Genomic DNA, 15,268 nt, shown 5'->3' on the forward strand with positions numbered 1-15,268 from the left:
TGTGGACCAGCACCTGTGATCTGTTGCTTATTAGCTGAGTGCTCATCTCCTTGCATTACCAAGGGGCTTCCGCCATTGTATCATGGCTCTCAGTAAACAAATTGTCCTGTGTCTAACGAGTTGGCATGAGGCTATGTGAAGGGAAGAGAGAACCAACGTAAGGGAGCTCACAACTTCTGAACACCGATTTTATGCCATTTGGTACTGTAGTCTTTATTTTCCCCCAAAGATGAGTGGGTGGAGGCAGGGGGCATCATGGGGTTTCAAAGGGGAGTGGACAGAGACAAGGGGAGTCTTGACATTCCAAAGATGAGTGGGCAGAGGCCAGGGGCATCATGGAATTCCCAGTACTATAGTCTTTATATAAGAGAATTCCTAGCCCTTAGAATAAAGGCTGAGTCCCAGAGAATCAGATATTGAAGAAGTCATACAATGTCATAATCTAGTGATGGTTAACAACTTATTCTGGGCTGGTCTGACCCCCCACTCCATCCTTTTTGCTATGTCAACCAGGGGTGAGTAGGGAGTGCATTTGAATGCTCCGTCATCTCCTCCAGATGAAAGGAATTGGTTATCTGAACTGAACCCACTGTGACATTTTCTAAGAAAATTACCTAATCTTCCTTACCTTTTGGTTTATGAGAGCAGGAGCATCGCTTAATGAATTGGCCCAATTTATGAAGTCGGTCACATCAACGGCGCTAGATCTTTTGCGACGTGTTTCTTTTCCTTTCGGTGCAAATGTTCTGGTCCCTCCTCTTACGAAGGAAATAACATCTTCTATGAATTTATCTTGATTGATGTTCACTGAGAAAAGGAAACATGTGTGAAGTATTTATAAAGGTGTGGTCAGCCATCAAGAGGATGTTTCAAAATGTGCTCGACACAGGGGATGGGTGGATGGATTGTGATGAGAGTTGTATGAGCCCCCAATAAAATGATTTAAAAATAAATACATAAAAGATGGTGTTTCATAAACATTTATTGATTCCCTGTAGTAAATATAATCTGACATATTAATTGAATTTGGTAGTAAATTCAATTGTTAATACATTTTTCCACATCTGTAGGGGCAGTTGTTACTGGCCCTAAACTTGAAGGTCATCTAAAACTATCCAATTGAAGAGTGTAGTCATTATTTTAAAAATAAAAGTGGTATTTGCAAGCTAGCTACATCGACAATTAAAATCCAACATGTATACACGAACATGGCTTTGACTGTATTATATACTTTTGTTACATGCTTGGCATCATAGTTATATTTCATATAAATTTGTTATAGACTTAAAAGTAAAGCAATGTTATAAAACAAGAGCATAACAAGTAAAAATTTCCCACCTCAAATCCTTACCTATTCCCTGTTAGCGCTCCCCTTTCCAGACTGAATCACTTTTATTAAAATTTTGTTAGTCATTTAGAGTTAAGACATCTTAGAACTGGAAAGATATTGTATGGCAATTTTTGTTTATCTTTTCTCATTTTTATGCATAAGATCCTTGAGACTTAAAGAGATTAAGAGGTAGCCTGAATTTGCGACTAAGGGTTAACTATAGAAATGGTAAGTCCACTTTTCATTTGTTAGTGGTTTCTAATCATGGCAACATGTGATGCTTTAGAAATATCAACACCCTGACATGTTTCTCAGAGATCTTGTATTGCATCCTAATTTGGTGAGTAGTGACTGGAGTTGAAGAGCTTGTGAGGAGCCTGCTCAGGTGCAGCTGTTCATCTCTTCCCGTCCAAAGGAGAGCAAATGACAAACATGGAAAGACCCATAGAAACCATTAGCCCAATGGAATAGCGGACCACCCAAACATCAATCTCTACAACGCTGTGGCCAGAACGAGACAGTGTCTGGCTCCACTACCAACTGTTCTGAAAAGATCACCTTAAACGGCCATGTATAAAGAGAAAGGAAAAATGTGGAACAGAACTTAAAATCATGAATCAGAACTTCAGAGCAAGACTTATAGGTCAGATAGAAATAGGAGGGACTTGGGTGGGACTCGCATGAGGACGGCCCTTATCCTTTAGGTCTAGTACGGAACTCACCTCCAAGCCAGAGCGCACAATCATTTACAAGCAAAGGGCAGCATTTACTCACGGGCAAGGTTCCAAAGGGCAGGCAGAGAGAATTAGAAACTGGAAACAGGGAGGAGGTAGGACCATGATAGCACATTGAGGGGATTTTAATGGACGAGTTGAATTTGGATAGGTACGGATTGTTAAAAGTAAAACTATGATTTTACATTCTGTAAAGCCCACTTTGTAAACCTTCACCTAATTCACAATAACAAGTAAAAAAAAAAAGCAATGCCCAAGGTTCTCCCACGCCCGATTGCCTTCTTACTATCAGCAGGCTCCTTAAGGAGTGAACGTGAGCATTTGCATTTTCAAAAATTATCTCAGGGATTTCACTCTCATCTATTGAGAGTAAAAGCTGAGAAGTATAGAACTAGTTCATGTTCATAAATCTGCTAAGGATTAATGGTTGAAAGGAATATTTGTGCCAAAGTTACTTACATTAAACAAGTAAGGTTCTGCATTGACTTAATATCAAAGGTGGATTAGGGATATCAAAGTGAGGTGGTCTTAGGTTGGGGAGTTGTGTTTGGTCTTCTCATCCCTGGATGGACAGTACTACCACTACCCCATTCAGTTCTCTCTTGAGAATTAGGAGATAAAAGAAGCCTTTTCCTCAAGACATTTTTCTTCCACTGGTCAGCATAGTGCACTAACAAGTGCATGTGCACAGATGGTTGGTGTGTGTAGTACTAAGAACACCGCCATATGGATAAAATTGCTTTTTATCACTTTCCTTTTTTTTTTTTTTAAATGAAGAAGCTAGGCAATACTTAGGGCTGATAGTAAAATGGAAGTTCTCATGTACCGGAACCGACCCAATGGCAGTGAATCTGGATTTTTAAACTTCCTTTTAAAAAAAAATTATTTTATTAGGGGCTCATACAACTCTTATTGCAATCCATACACACATCCATTGTGTATCAAGCACATTTGTACATTGGTTGCCATCATTATTCTCAAAACATTTGCTTTCTATTTAAGCCCTTGGTATCAGCTCCTCATTTCCCCCCTCCCTCCCCAATTCCCCCTCCCTCATGAACCCTTGATAATTTATAAATTATTATTATTTTGTCATATCTTACACTGTCCTATGTCTCCCTTCACCCACTTTTCTGTTGTCCGACCCCAGGGAGGATATATGTAGATCCTTATAATCGGTTCCCCCTTCCAACCCCCTTAAATGTTTTAAACCAAAAATGTTGGGACATACTTACCAATTCTATTTTCCTTCCTCTTTAAGCAATTCGTTTTATCAAGGTGTCCCGTGAGTTCAGCCCCAACATTTATAGAAAAATCCAGATTAAGCCCAAGGCATTTCTGTATATCTTTTAGTTCAATATCTGTTTAATATATTTATTTGAAAGGTGTTAGAAAAGTTCTGTCACTAACATATTCAAGTAAATAAAAATTTTGCTCTTTTACAAGATACGTATTTAGAATTTAAGACATCCTTACCTAACTCCAATGCAAGGTCATGCCTATCCTTCCCGTTTCTTTTACTAGAATCGAGCGGCTTCACTTTAATTTTATTTGTCAACTTAATGTAATGAATGGCAAACAAATACTACATTTTCCACTCAGAAGGAATAGAGGTTTTAATGAAGCCCCCTACTTTCTTTTTTTTAAAAATCATTTTACTGGGGGCTCTTATAGCTCTTATCACAATCCATCCATCCATCCATCCATCCATCCATCCATCCATCCATCCATCCATCCATTGTGTCAAGCACATTTGTACATTCGTTGCCATCATCATTCTCAAAACATTTGCTTTCTACTTGAGCCCTTGGTATCAGCTCCTCATTTCCCCCCCTCTTCCCTGTCTTCCCCCCTCAAGAACTTTTGATAATTTATAATTTTTTTCATGTCTTGCACTGTCTGACATCTCCCTTCTCCCACTTTTCTGTTGTCCATCCCCCCAGGAGGGGGTATATGTAGATCATTGTGATCAGATCCCCCTTTCTACCCGACCTCTCATCCACCCTTCTAGTATCGCCACTCACACCACTGGTCCTGAAGGGATCATCTGTCCTGGATTCCCTGTGTTTCCAGTTCCTATCTGTACCAGTGTGCATCCTCTGGTCTAGCTGGATTTGTAAGGTAGAATTGAAAGCCCCTGAATTTCTAATGTTATCATAATTATACATATGTAAAGGTTTGTGAAAAATAGACTTAAAAGACAATGGATTTCTCCATAGACATTTTGAAGTCTCTTGTGTGGTATGCGACCACACAAAACAACAACCCAGTTTCATTTCCGCCAAATCTGTTCCTATTCATGGCGACCGCAGAGGTGCGAAGAACAGAAGCGCACGGTGTGTCAGAGCTGTGATCTTGGGGAAGCAGATCACCAGCCTTTTCTTCCAAGGTGCCTCTGGGTGTGCTTTCAGCATTTAACTGCAGCACACAGGAACTCCACAGGTAAGAAAGGAAGGGCTAATTTTTATTGAACGCCCATCATTTTGCTAAACATTTTGTAAATGTTAGGACATCCATTGTTCTAAACCTTTTGTATAAATTCACCAATTTCATCCTCACGTTAACTAGCGGTACAATTGTTCTCTTCATTTGACAGAAGAAGACACAGAATCCCGGCCGAGTTAGTAACGTGCTGATGGCACTCAGCCAGTAAGGAGCCAAGTTGGGATTTGAACCCATCATTCTGTCACGGGCATACCAACACCTTCTGTTGCGTGTGGAAAGACTCCGTTCACCATTTGGGAACTTTTGGGGACATTTCAGATATAGGAGAGCCTGTTTTTGTCCTGTAAGTGTTACTCAGTTGACGTCACTGTTAGAAATGGACACATTGTGGTGCGCTGATGCCTTAAACCAGGCGTCCTCAAACTATGGCCCGTGGGCCACACGCGGCCCGCCGAGGACATTTATCCAGCCCGCCGGCGGTTTTTGCCCCATTTGCTTTTTTACTTCAAAATAAGATATGCGCAGTGTGCATAGGGATTTGTTCATAGTTTTTTTTAAAACTATAGTCCTGTCCTCTAACAGGTCTGAGGGACAGTGAACTGGCCCCCAGTTAAAAAAGTTTGAGGACCCCTACCCTAAACAGTTATTAAGGGAAAAAAAGTCTAACATTTCTTAAAAATCTATACGTTGGGGGTAAAGAGCCAAATCAATGTTCAGCTTAATTAAGCGTGTCAATTTTTTATCTTATATTTCATTTCACACACACATACACACACACACGGGGTTGTTTGTTTCAGGCAGGTTGCCAGTGAGATTTAGAAGAGATCTGCAATCCTTTTGGCAATTATTCATTCACCAAATATTTCTATGTATCCACAAATAGCGAGACCTCCAGACTTATCAGAAGGGATAAAAAGGACGCTGTCTACACCTGTAAAGATTTAACATCTTGGAAGCCTAAGGGAGCACTTCTACTTTATTCTGCAGGATTGCTATGAGTTCGAATGAGAACAGTAGGTTTGGTTTTGAGTTTTCCATCCCCAAGAAATGTACTCAAATCTTCCAGTAGAATGGGGCAAAAGGCTGGTATCCATTATCTAAGTAAAGACTAATTATAAGTAGCAGGCTTTGCTACCAAAATACATGATTAAAATGTACTCATGTCACACTACCTACAGGTTAACCTTAAGGGGGTTAAACGAAGTCTTCAGCCCGAGATGGTCAGTCTGTTCACGCAGACTAATGCTATAGCCATGGCAGACATTGCTGATCAACCGTGAGCCTTTTACCTGTGATTTACATGTGGCCAGGAATCTCTTCAACATGGCCTCAGTTCAACCCCTGCTAATGGATCAGAATTGGGACGTGAGGTCGTACTAATTTCCCACCCTTGTTTGAGAAGGCAAAGCTCATTGCTTTGCACACCCTACCACCAAAGGAAGAATGTTTTCTTTCCAACACTGAAGAAAATTTGGGAGATTAAGATAATTGACCGATAAGTAATTGAACTAGTCTACTGATTAAGAGATATGCAAATATGTCTCTTGTATCTTCCTTCTTTTTAAAATAGCATTTCACTTAATGTAGAATTACCATATAACAGAAACTGAATCACTGTATGACTTGAGGGGGTTTCTCAGCAATATGGCTGTGTAGTGTGTAATCTAGTCAGTTTGTTCATGATAGAAAAATAATTTTGCTATTGAGTAGAATTTTAGGGGCCTGAAAATAGGAAGAGAGTTCTTTTCTCAAATGAGTATACAAGATAACTCTTAATTATAAAGCCTTTAACCACTGAAGGAGTTTAAACTAAACCCACTGCTCTCAAGTTGATTACATCTCACAGGGTCTCCATTTAGAGTTCTGAGACTGTAAATGTCCATGGAAGCAGACAGCTTCTTCCTTTTGTAGTGTGGGAGCTGGTCAGGTGTGAACTGCTGACTTTGTGGTTAGCAGCAACCCCAACTCACAGAGCCTGAGGTAAAGGAATACTGATTACTCCAAATGGTGTTCTCCCCACCCCACCCTGACCCACCCCCGACCCGGCATACCATTCTCCTTCATGGATGCTTTATCCAAAACATATACTAATTCATAAAGTCCTCCTAAAGACCCAGAGCTACTGTAGTGGGTTCCATAGGTTTCCAAAAATGCGAAATATTCCCCCTTCTCATAGCTGGTTGGCAGAGCTTTTACGTCATCCAAGAAAGTTGTTGATAGCATGACATCCCGATTTCTCATCAAAAATCTTCCTATATGAACCAATCCTTTCACATGCAGAAACATTTTCTCCTTTGTTGTAGAGCAGGAAGAAAGAAAAATAGGCGTTTATAGTTAGTCCTTCAAATTTTTAGAAAAATCACAAAATTCAGACTTTCTCCAGCTATTCCATTTTTTAGCATTGCCCAGAAGATACTACACCCTCCCAGGCCTGGCTGAAATGCAATGGGGTCGATACCAAGGGTTGCCAAGGATTTTAGCAGCTTGGATGTTCCTAGCTTGCCAATGGGCGCGTCAAATGAGAGAGCCGCCTTGGAGAACCGGGAGGCAGGCTTGTACAAAGTGCAGCGCACATCTGCTCTCCATCCCGCAATTCCCCTTTTATGCATTTGCTCAAGATCAATAAAATACTGTGTACAAAGAGATCTGTTCGCGAATGTTCCAGAAGCTACTTAAGGGACTCATTTAGTCAGGAGAGTTTAAAACTAGAAAGGACTGAAATCCCTACATCTAGTTTCCATGTTAAAAATGAGCACATTTTTAAGCTATGATAAAATAATAATAATTTATAAATTATCAAGGGCTCATGTGGGAGGGGATATCGGGGAGGAAGGTGAAAAAATGAAAAATGAGGAGCTGATTCCAAGAGCCCAAGTGGAAAGCAAATGTTCTGAGTATGATGAGGGCAACGAATGCACAAGTGTGCTTGACACAATGGATGGATGGATGGAGTGTGATTAAGAGTTGTATGAGCCCCCAGTAAAATGATTTAAGAAACAAAACAAAACCAAAAAACCAAGCACGTTTCCAAAGTGTGACGTGAAAGACACGAGGGCAACGTCTGCAGGCCAATCCCGCGGGCCACAGCGACAATTTCACGGGATCGTTGCTTCTCAGGGCCGCTTTACAGCCCAGCAGGAAATGACAGGATTTGTGGTGATTGTGAAGACAATATGAAGCAAAGAGCTTGTTTTATTGTCGTTGCCATAATTGCAAATTTTAAAAACATGGTTTGCTCTGAATTCTTCATTCTCTTGCCCCCTCCCCCCTCAAATATCTAGTGCACTCACTGCTACCCATCTCCCATTGTATTTTCCTCCGGTTACCATTCTCCTGCCTGCCATTCTTATAGCTTTGAAGATTTGCTGGGTATTACTTGCTTTCTCTTAGGAGTTTTACCCCTTCTTGACCTTTAACTTCGAAGAAGCCATTTGGTTAGTGTGACGCACGCGCTCTCGTATTCTCTGGGTGGAGTCTTCGTCTTACCTTTTGGGAAGAATATGACAAAAATCGTCGGTAAGATTCCGTTTTGGCATAATTAAGCCCGAAGCGAATGTTCTCACGGTTATTACTTGGGGTACTGTCTCCCTTAGCCTGTTTGTCTCCATCAGCCTGTTCGTTTCCATTAGCCTGTTTGTCTCCATCAGCCTGTTCGTTTCCATTAGCCTGTTTGTCTCCATCAGCCTGTTCGTTTCCATTAGCCTGTTTGTCTCCATCAGCCTGTTCATTAACATTAGCCTGTTCTTTAGGCTGACTTGTCTGCCTTTCAGTAATTTCAGTGGGCATGAATTTTAGAGAGAGCTCTGCATTGAAAGAGGAGGCCCTATCTTGAAGGATCGTTGTGAAAGCTTGATATTGTTCTTCAAAATGTTCGGTTCTGAAATTCTTATCAGCTTTGACCTAAACAGAAGAGCAAAGAGTTGTTAAAAAACCACACACACACACATAAAACAAAAAAGAAGAGAAACAAAAACTTAAAGAACCCTTTGAAGTGTAGCCAAGCAAAAGGAACAAAGAGTGAAGACGTTGGAGTCGCTCTGCTGGGGATGGAGTCCCGGCTCCACCATACTAAGTCTGAGACGTGATCCAATCTCTTGTGCCTGAAGCTCCTCATCCATCGGACATCAGCAATGATATCCCTTGGTCCAAGTCCTCTTCTGAATCTGTGCTGAGCCTCTGGCAGCTCCCTATCAATGCGCACTGCTGCAACCGTTGTTGGATGATCTTCCGCAACATTTTACTTGCGTGAGACACTAGTGACATCGTACTATAAGTTGAGTATTCTGTTAGGCACTTTTCTCTGGAATGGGTGCAGCTATGGATTTCTTTTAGTCACTTGGCCAAGGAGCTGTCTTGCAAATGTCCTGACATAGAGGAGTGAGTGCTTCCAGTGCCTCGCAGCTTGTTGAAACCTTTCAACAGGGATCCCGTCAATTTCGGAGCCTTGTTTTTGGCTAATGCTTTCAGTGCAGCTTGGACTTGTTTCAGCACCATTGATTCTTGCCCATATGCTACCTCCTGGAATGGTGGTATGTTGACTCGTCTTGTTGGTACAAACAATGGACTGGATGTAGAAAATTATGAGGCAACAAGAACTCACTGTCAATTCACATCTCATACAAATCACCCAGGAGAGAATAATTATTACCTGGGTGCATTTTTCTAACTTTGGTTGGTATCCTAAAACGTTTTCACAGGGACCAAGGGTTAAGGAAAATAACTGTGAGTCAGAGTCAGAATATACTTGAAGGCAACTGATACAAGCACTGGAAACTTTAATTTAGGACTATGAATCACTGCTTTGAGCAACAAAGTATGGGCGGTGCTAAAAAAATAGGAAGAAAAGGATCAACTTTGTAAATACAATCATATAGCCTTCTGGCCCCTATATTTATAGACTTTGGTTGTTCTTGGTCACTGCTTTTGACTGATAAAGCAGCCAGTAAAAGCTGATCTACTACATAGCCACTAATGACATGTCTAAACTTAGTGAAGTCTCTTCTTGCTTAGTATACTCTAAAAAAGAATAACAGTTAATTTTTACTGAGTGTTTACTATGTGCCAGAAAACTTTCTAAATGCCTTGCATGTTTTAACTCCTACAAACATACCAGAGCGGGGATTGTGTCTTATGCAGCGTGACTCTAGAGCAAGAGCCTCCTTGGAGAGGGGATAGAATATGAGATAAGTGTTATCAGCGTGAGCTGTCATCGTAAAAGCAGACTCTCATGTAATGGCAGGCCAGTAGAATTCTCTCAAAAACTAAAAGACTAATTATTGCCAATAACTAAAACAAAACTTAAATAATTTATCCAACAACAATGTGTTGAGTGCCTAATGTACATATATCTTGAGTTGGGTGTTGGTAATGGAGAAAGAGAAACAACCCCAAATAGTCTTTGAGATTTGTGAGAAATAGGTTTCCTTCTGCACTTACAGGTAGGTATAAGAAATAGGATGATGTTATCACTTGCCAAAAAGACTCAAAAGATGAAAAACTCTGGGCCGCGGAGTCGATTCCAACTCATAGCAGCCCTATAGGCCAGAGTAGAACTGCCCCTGTAGGTTTCCCACATTGTCCCATTTTATAGGAGTAGACAGCCACCACAGTCATGGTCCAAAGGGAAGAAACAAAACAAAACAAAACAAAACAAAAAAAACTCACTGCCATGGAGTGAATGCTGACTAATAGTGACCCCTGTTGGTTTCTAAGAATGTAACTGTTTATGAGAGTAGAAAGCCCAGTCTTTTTCCTTCAGAGCTGCCAGTGGTTTTGAACTGCTGATCATGTGGCTCAAAGCTCAACATGTAACCACCGCATTAGGTTATTTCAACTTGCATAAGGACTAACTTTTAATATTGCTATAGACAAAAATAAGATAAACTAAACATATATGTGTACATATACATACACTGGTGGGACTTACAGCAATAATACTTTTGTAATAACTGAATAAAATGCATATTATGCATCTTCTTCAGCAATAGGACCATTTCAAGAAATAAATCATTGTAGCTCCTGAGTGTGATTAAGCCAATTATTAATCTTTATGATTCCTTGCTTCGATCAGAGGAGACTTCTCTAAAGGCAATAACAGCCCTTTAAATGGAGGATCCAATTTGTGGATAGTTCTAGAAATTCAGGTGACTTCAAGGAAGGATGTAAGTTTGGGAGGGTCATGTGTCCTGGAAAATTCACTTTTCAGAAATAGTTGCAAAAGAACCAGAAGCGCTTGGGGTGAGTGAAAATAACCATTACACGAGTTAAACAGGCTCTATCATGGTGGTGCGGAAGGAAAACAAACGGAAATTGGGATTTCATTGGCAGGCTAGCAAGAAAGCCCACTCAAATAGCACAGAAACTGTGCAATCACCTCTCTAATCAGCACCATTCCTATTTTTACTTCTCTGAGTTTTAAATAATTTATTTTACAGAGTCTACGTATTTTCCAAAATTACACTGCCGGGTAAATGTTACTAAATATTGTGCACCCCTGCATATTGTGTGAAGAGAAAAACGCTATCCCTCTTTTTCTTAAACATCACTCTCATCTTCACATTAAATCTTTAGTGTACTGCTTGCCTCCCATTATAAATCACTAGATTTATTGAAGCAACTCTTCAGCTGAAGACAGTTGCATTGTCTTCTGGGCAGACTTACTTCATAGGCCAAAGTCGCCACATTCCAGGGTTTGCGATAGTAAGTCAAGGTGTTTCCATCCCTGACCCGGTCACAGAGGCCATTGTAGAACTCATTGTCGAAAGGAGTGTTCAGGGGATCCATTCCCAAAATGTTGATCCTGAAAATGAGCAGAGTAGTCTTAGGCGTGGAAGCCCCACCAGAAGGCAGCCCTCTGTCGCTAGGCAAAGGGAGACTGCTTTAGCTCTTCCCCCGGTCGCCCAGAATGGACACTGTGTCATCAAAAACAGAGAGCCTGCTCGCCAGAGCACAATCTCTGGCAGGAAGCATACCTTAGCGAGGCCTTATAAACGCTCTCAAGCAAGCAGGGTACTGTGTAGAGCCAAATGAAAGAAATACAGTAAATAGGGCACAAGGGACCTTCTGGCACCAGGAGTCTTGATTCCACTCCTGTAAGTCTTACCTAATCTCTCTTAGAGCGGATGCTGTAATACCCACCATTCAAATTATTTGAGAACAGAACATCTCAGGGGGCAGCATAACATATGCATATCATTTTTCATTTATGAATCAAAGCGGGGCTCCTCTCTCCCCACAGTCCCTGGAAATATAAGGCTTTCTCTCCAGGCATCGCATTTCTTGTCAAGCACCTTGTTCCCTCCAGGCTCAGATTCCTCTCGTCTTTTCCAAGGGGAGCAACCAAGCTTCAGCAAAACCCCTTTAAAACTTTTACTGTTTTTCTGCTCAGCAAATTGTTTTCACTTGGCAAGCTTTTATTCAGAAGTAGAAATCTTGTTCAGCTGTACAAACGTAGAGTATTGATTTGCAGTCTTAAAAATAAGATGTGGCCCACCAACCTAGGACCGCACAAACAAGCTGTAGGGAAATGCAGCTTGGATACAGACTGCAAGCTGGACGAACCTGGAAAACATGCTACGTACAACAAGTCCGGCGCAAGAAGGTGAATATTGCAGGACTCTGTACCCACCCCCTTTCTGACATAGCGAGCACTCTCCTTTTCTGTATCTGCACTGATAGACTCGCCACTCTCAGTGACAGTGACATTCACCTTTGTTCATTACGATGACTATTAGAGACCTACTTTGTATAAATGTCCAGTATACGGTTTATAGCCGGTGGCTTGTGCTACGATGAGAAATGTACAATCTTTGCTCTCAAGAAAATCACATTCGGGTTAAGTAGTTTTTATGGCTTTCATAGTGTCCCTCTTAACTGATGAGCTGCTCTGGCATTTGGTACCCATGAACGTGCCCTTGTCTGGGAAGTAAGGTGCTTGAAAATGTTGTCAGTTAAGTCAGTAGGATGAGTCCCATCCCAGTCGGAGTGGTGTCCTTATACAGACAGGGAAGAAAGACAGCGATGTGGCAGTGCAGTGCAGCCGCAGCTGCAAAGCCAAGGAACATCTGGGGGCGCACAGCAGCTGGAAGAGACACAACCTTCCCCCAGAGCCTTCAGGAAATATGTTCCCCTGACAATACGCTTGTATGCAGACTTGTAGCTTCCAAAATTGCGAGAAAATACATTTCTATCATCGTAAGCCCTCTTATTTGTGCTATCTTTTCCCACAGCAGTCGTAAATGTTAAAGTTTAATATAGAGGAAGTAAGGGATGGGGTGGGGGTGAGTTCAAGGAAGAACCCAAACAAACAAACAAACAGAAACCCCAAACTGGTTGCCATTCAGTCAATGCTGACTCCTAGTCACCTCCCTGCGTGTGTCCAAGGCTGTAACTGTTGACGGGAGCACCAAGTCTAGGGAGCTGCTGGTGGTATCGAGCTGTCGATGCCGAACCTCCACACCAGGAGGACTCACAAGGAAGGATCAACTATTGCTATAGATTTATTCGGTACAATTTCCAAAGCGGAAGACATCTGGATGATGAGAGAATCATAAAGAGAGTGTAGAAGAGTAGGATTTGATTTGGGTTTTGAAGGAGAGGTAAGGTTGGGAAGAGACTGAAGGAAGGGGGGCAGTGGAGATAGATGGTGTTGTCTGAGCAGGAGAAATCGTGTGGGCAAAGGACAGAGGTGGTAATGGCTCGGGGCCTTTTGGGGGTAGTTAGTGTTATGCGCCCTCAAGTCTGACACGCAGCCATCTGATGTCCAACAGAAGAAAACTCCGCTCCTTCCCGGGCCACCCTCACAATCGTTCTTATGTTTGAGCTCATTGTTGCACCCCCTCTGTCCATTCATCTTGTGAAGGGACTTCCTCTTATTCTGCTTGTACTCTTTGGGAGAGAACTTTGATAGACTAAGTTTTCCTTCACAATTTGAGCTTGAGCTTAAACTTTTAAAAAGAGCAAATTTAAATGACCTTAAAGGACATACTTTTCCAGCATCTTGTATTTGCACTTTAAAATACAATTATTTTATCACATTGGGAAATGAAATCCGATAGAGCCTAAATGCTGGTGATTTCGAACTGCTGACCCTGCAGTTCCCAGCCCACTGTTCCACCAGGGTTAGCAATGTATACTTGATCTAGACAATGTCACTCTATTGAATATTTAAAAATACTCATTTCATATGAAATTCATTGTAGGCATACTTTTTGATACTATGGATGAAACTTCTTTCTGAAATTAATTCATTAACTCCAGCATCCATAAATGCCATAAAGAGGTAGACCTCTCAACATCGATTTTATCTTATTATCTTTTTAAATAGATGTAAATGCTAAGAAGCTGTATTCACAGAAATAATGTCACTCAATACTTTGGCTTTCTCTTTAGTTATGTCGGAATATTACAGCCTTTCAGCAAAAATTGTTTAATAGTCTGCTATCTGACAAATTTATTAGGAAATCTTACAATGCTGTTGAAAAATGGAATTGGAGAGCACCGTATTGGTTTCCCATGGTGTGTTAGTCTGGGTACTTTAGAGAAACAAGTCCACAGAAACATATGTATTAGAGAGTGTTTTATATTAAGAGTAAGTGCACATCAAGAAAACATCCCAACCCAGTGCTGCCTAAGCCCACAAGTTCAAAGTTAGTCCATATGTCTGACACCAATCCACAAAGTCCTCCTCCATCTCACAAAACACACACACACACAATGAAGCCAACTGCAAGAGAAAAGTCAAATCAGTGAGTGTGTAAGCATCTCAGCACTGGCAGGGGTCTCCACAGGGCTGCGCCAGCACCCATGGCTGCATCAGGATAGGTCCATGTGGCTTCTCTTTAGGGATGTCTTGCAGGAAGTGAGCCTTGCCAGCTGAAGGAGGGAACTGGCTAAGGCAGTTGTACCCTGGTCCCACCATTAGAAAGCAAATGACCCAAGAACTAGAAAGGTGAGACTCACTAAGTCATTTATCTGTCTGCTCTTCAATTAATCCCTCAAGTGCTTAGCGGCCAGGTTGGCACAATACACGTTAACTGTCTCACATGGCTTCTGTCAAGTTCACTCTGACTCACGATAGCAACACACATACAAGAAGTGCAAACATTGCCTAGTCCTGCACCATCTTCAGTCATTGCTATTCCTAAATCCATCACTGCTGCTGTAGAGTCCATGTTGACTCATCATGATGCTGTCCACAACAGAAGAAAACACTGTCAAGTCTTGTGTCATCTTCACAATTGTTGTCATATGTGTGAGCCCATTGTTGCAGCCAATATGTCGATCTATCTTGTGGAGAGCCGTCTTCTTTTCTGATGACCCCTTACTTATCAAGCATGATGCGCCTTTCCAAGGACGTGTCTCTCCTGATAACCTGTCCAAGCATGTGAGAGGTAACATCACCATCCTTGCGTCTAAAGAACATTCTGGTTGTACTTCTTTCAAGACTGTTTAATCCATTGGCAGTCCACGGTAATTCAATAGTCGTTGCCAACGCCTTCGCTCAAATGCATCAATGTTCCTCTAGTCTTCCCTATTCATCCTCTAGCTTTCACGAAGTGATTGGAAAGACCATGACTTGGGTCAGACACCCCTTAGTCCTCAAAGTGACATCTTGACTCTTTCACACTTTCAAGGTCGTGTGTAGCAGATTTGTCTAATGAAATACGTTGTTTGCTTTATTGACTGTTGCTTCCACAAGAATTGATTCTAAATCCAAGTGAAATAAAACAATCAACTGCTTCCATCTCTTCTCCATTGA

General features: G+C 41.5%; 1 protein-coding gene across 1 annotated transcript in view; it reads right to left on the reverse strand.

Annotated features, from left to right (window-relative positions):
* Window positions 1-15,268, reverse strand: part of C9 (complement C9) — a 47,718-nt gene that overhangs the window by 13,086 nt on the left and 19,364 nt on the right. Inside the window, exons 5-10 of the mRNA XM_075542645.1 lie at window positions 11,170-11,308; window positions 8,242-8,409; window positions 7,996-8,103; window positions 6,561-6,801; window positions 3,300-3,425; window positions 629-807 (exon numbers count right to left, since the gene is read on the reverse strand). Coding sequence (XP_075398760.1) covers window positions 629-807; window positions 3,300-3,425; window positions 6,561-6,801; window positions 7,996-8,103; window positions 8,242-8,409; window positions 11,170-11,308 — 961 coding nt within the window. The remainder of the gene's footprint in view (window positions 1-628; window positions 808-3,299; window positions 3,426-6,560; window positions 6,802-7,995; window positions 8,104-8,241; window positions 8,410-11,169; window positions 11,309-15,268) is intronic.

Source organism: Tenrec ecaudatus, chromosome 2 (genome assembly GCF_050624435.1).
Source record: "Tenrec ecaudatus isolate mTenEca1 chromosome 2, mTenEca1.hap1, whole genome shotgun sequence".
Lineage (NCBI taxonomy): Eukaryota > Metazoa > Chordata > Mammalia > Afrosoricida > Tenrecidae > Tenrec > Tenrec ecaudatus.